We start from the raw sequence: 3,809 nt of genomic DNA on the forward strand, positions 1-3,809 counted from the left end.
AGTTAATTAATGGGCAGAAAACAGAGAATTTGAATAAATGGGACATTTTCAGATTGACAGGCTGTAACTTGTGGGTACCACAAGGATCAGTAGTTAAGCCTCAGCTATTTACAATCAATATCAATGAATTAGATGAGGAGACTGAGTATAATGTATCCAGATTGCTGTCGAAGAAAGCTAATTGGAAAAGTAAACGGTGACAAGGACATAAAGAGTCTGCAGAGGGATAGAGAGATTGGGAGAGTGGGTAAGGACATGGAAGATGGAATACAACTTGGTGAAGCGTGAAGTTATCAATTTTGATAGAGAAATTATAAAAGCCGGATATTTTTTTGAATGGTGAGAGACTGTGAAATATTTGCATTCAGAGGGACCTGGCTGTCCTTGTACATGAATCACAGAAAGTTAACACACAGATACAGCAAGCAAATGGCAAATGGTCTGTTAGATTTTATTGCAAAAGGATTGGAGCATAAGAGTAAATAAGTCTTACTACAATTATACAGAGCATTGGCGAGGCCTCATCTGGAGTTTTGTGTGCGGGTTTAGTCTCCTTACCTACTTGTCCTAGAGGGAGTGAAACAAATGTTCATCAGACTGGTTCCTGGGATGAGGAGATTGTCCCATGAGGAGAGATCGAGCAGACTAGGCCTATATTTAATGGAGTTTAGAAAAATGAGCAGTGATCTAATTGAAATTTAAAATTCTTAAGGGGCCTGACAGGGTAGATGTGAGAAAATGTTTCCCCTGGCTGGGGAATCTAGGTGGGGCCGGGGGCGGGGGCGTGCGGTGAGGGGGGTGGGTGGCACAGTCTCAGAATAAGGGGTTGACCATTTAAAATTGAGAAAAGGAGGAATCTCCTCACTCAGAGGGTTGTGAATCTTTGCAATTTTCCACATCAGTGTGTGCTGGTTCTGTTATATTTAAGACAGAGGTCGATAGAATTTTGGATATGAAGAGAATTAAGGTATATTGGGGGAGTGGAGCTTAGGTAGAAGATCAGTCATGATTATATTGAATAGCAGAGCAGGCTCAAAGGGCCGAATGGTCTATTCCTGCTCCTATTTCTAATGTTCTTTAAGCCTCAGTATGGTTCCCCTCAAGCTGCTGAGTGAATGAATTAAATCTTTCTTTGCAAATCACCCGGATACCAGACTACAAGTCAGGCCATAAACATTGTTTATTGTTTACATATTACAGTAAAATGTGGGCACACAGATCCTTTCTAGACATGTCTAAATGTAATCAGAGTTATCCAGCACTAATGGGGAGAGCTATTTCACAAAACAAGGAACAAAGACTCTACAGGATATTCAAGTGATTCACTGTAAATCAGCACGAATGGATGCTGAATATTAATTACAGCAGGGAGCAAGTTCTGAGGTTATAAACTGGTGAGTTTTCTTTCAGAGTAATTCATTAAATATCTAACAAGTTAACAGCTTTGAACAGCCTGTCTCTCAAATGACACAAGCCTACTTGTGATTCACAGCTTACCGAATCTCACCTCGAGTTACAGAAAAGACTTTCTCATGTCAGTATAGAGCTGCAGGATTGGATGGTGATCTGTCTGTTGTTCATCTTTAGTTCAATACAGTTTATGAATGGATTTAAATTTTAAAAGAGGCTTGCAGACATAATAGTCTATTCACGCATGGATGAGAAATGGTATAGGGTACAGGCTAAGTCTAATGGGAAGGGTAAATGACCTCAGGAATAAATTACAGCTATCAGAATAAACACAGTACAGTCATGGACTTGATTAACAGCAGCAATAACAGTAGAATCTAACCCCTGCTGTCATTAATTAACTTGCCGATGTCTCATAAGGTTGGATAAACAAGTGAATCCCATCTCACACTCAGAGCAGATGAACGGCCTCTCCCCAGTGTGAGTGCGCTGGTGTACAGTGAGGTCACCTGATTGCTTGAACCCAGTCCCACAGTGAGAGCATCTGAATGGTCTCTTGTCAGTGTGAACACGTTGATGATACCGCACTTCCTCAGGACTTTTAAAGCACTTCCCACAGTCTGGACATTTAAAAGGTCTCTCTTCAGTGTGAACTTGCTGGTGCCTTAACCGATGGGATAACTGAGTGAATCCCTTCCCACATTCAGAGCAGGTGAAAGGCTTCTCCCCAGTGTGAATTGCGCTGGTGTCGAATAAGATCAGCTGATCGCCTGAACCCATTCCCACATTGAGAACATCTGAATGGTCTCTCATCAGTGTGAACACGTTGATGGTGCCGCAGTTCCTCTGACCTTTTATAGCACTTCTCACAGTCTGCACATTTGAAAGGTCTCTCATCAGTATGAACTCGCTGGTGCATCAACAGCTCAGATGATACTCTGAACCTCTTCCCACACTGTGAGCAGCTGAATGGCCTGCCCCCAGTGTGAATGCGCTGGTGCATCCTTAGTACATTTAGGCTTTTAAAGCTCTTTCCACAGTCAGCGCATTTAAAAGGTCTCTCGTCAGTGTGAACCGGCTGGTGTTTCTGCAGGGAAGAAAAACTAGTGAATTCCTTCCCACACATAGAACAGGTGAAAGGTCTCTCCCCAGTGTGACTGCGCTGATGAATTTCCAGCTCAGATGGGTAACTGAATCTCTTCCCACAGTCCTCACATTTACACTGTTTTGCCCCAGTCTGAATGGTGCTTTTTGCTTCCATGTTCGAAGGCCAATAATCTTCAGGTCCTGATGAATTGAGTGACTCTGGTGTGATGTTTGGTTTCAGTTTCCCACCTGGAAATCCTCCCCTTCTGTGAAATTGATTTAAAACAGAGAGAAGAGAGTGAGAGAGAACCCACAAAAACACAAAGGCAGGTTGTGAAATTGAGCTGAATGAATCTGGTAATTTGTGGTGCCGGCACTAGGAAAAAGTGACCATGAAAACTGCTGGATTGTCATAAAAACCCAACTGGTAGGAGAGAGGAAAAGATACAGACAGAAACAGACAGGGAGCTGCTGGGAGAGTCAGCAGGTGATGACTTTTCTATTTCTACCATTCAATCAGTTGTTCCTCTTTCTGTTTCGATTGCAAAGGGGCGGAGCTGGAGAACTGATGGGGGTCATCTGGACCTCCCACCAATCAGAGTGCGTGTTGCAGCTGGACTTGCAGCAGAGTGGGCGCCGATCAGCAGGAAGCTCAATGGCTGATTGACAGGATTGCCCCCTACAACGATGGCGGTTACGAATGAGCGCTATTCCGCATTGGCCCTTATGGAAATGGCAACAGTTAATCTAGGCCTTATTCCTGAAGAAGGACAAACGCGGGATTGGGATCTTCTTATTGGGGGTTTGGGGCTTACATCGGGTTTTGTGAAGCTCTCCAATCAAAACCAGCAGCCGGCTCCATCCCTCTCGGTCACCGCTGCGAATTTTCAGAGGACCTCCTGAAACCAGCTTCGTATCCGCACTGCGCATGCTTCACCTTACAATTCCGAGGGGGCGGGGGTCTAGTGATTGGCGGAAGCACCGGACCAATAGGAAGAGAGAATGGCTATTATTCCAACCAATCGGAGTGAATAAGGGACGGGGCTGAGCCCGGATCTCCCTCATTGGCTGAAACTGCACATTTGGATTTGTCTCAAGCTCCAGGAGAAAACTGGACCTTCCTGTTTGTGAAACAAAAACAGAATTACCTGGAAAAACTCAGCAGGTCTGGCAGCATCGGCGGAGAAGAAAAGAGTTGACGTTTCGAGTCCTCATGACCCTTCGACAGAATTAAGTAAAAATAAAGGAGTGAAATATAAGCTGGTTTAAGGGGGTGGGTGTTGGGACAAGAAGAGCTAAGTAAAGGGCCAGTG

The 3,809-nt window shown here is 44.3% G+C and overlaps 1 protein-coding gene across 1 annotated transcript; it reads right to left on the minus strand.

Moving 5' to 3' along the window:
- Positions 1 to 1,255: 1,255 nt before the first annotated feature.
- LOC121270577 (gastrula zinc finger protein XlCGF49.1-like) lies at positions 1,256 to 3,457 on the minus strand. The gene is made up of 2 exons (XM_041175949.1): positions 3,312 to 3,457; positions 1,256 to 2,762 (listed from the first exon to the last, which is right to left on the minus strand). The coding sequence occupies exons 1-2, from the start codon at positions 3,356 to 3,358 to the stop codon at positions 2,114 to 2,116; spliced, it is 696 nt and encodes a 231-aa protein (XP_041031883.1). The 5' UTR covers positions 3,359 to 3,457; the 3' UTR covers positions 1,256 to 2,113.
- Between the last annotated feature and the right edge of the window lie 352 nt (positions 3,458 to 3,809).

This window comes from Carcharodon carcharias, chromosome 27, assembly GCF_017639515.1.
Source record: "Carcharodon carcharias isolate sCarCar2 chromosome 27, sCarCar2.pri, whole genome shotgun sequence".
NCBI lineage: Eukaryota > Metazoa > Chordata > Chondrichthyes > Lamniformes > Lamnidae > Carcharodon > Carcharodon carcharias.

Excerpts from the sequence above, each read along its gene's own strand:
- LOC121270577 (XM_041175949.1), bottom strand. The coding sequence starts at position 3,358 with ATGGAGCCGGCTGCTGGTTTTGATTGGAGAGCTTCACAAAACCCGAT. Across the intron at positions 2,763-3,311 it reads AGAGCTTCACAAAACCCGAT|AAGGGGAGGATTTCCAGGTG; the intron begins GTAAGCCCCAAA and ends TCAATTTCACAG.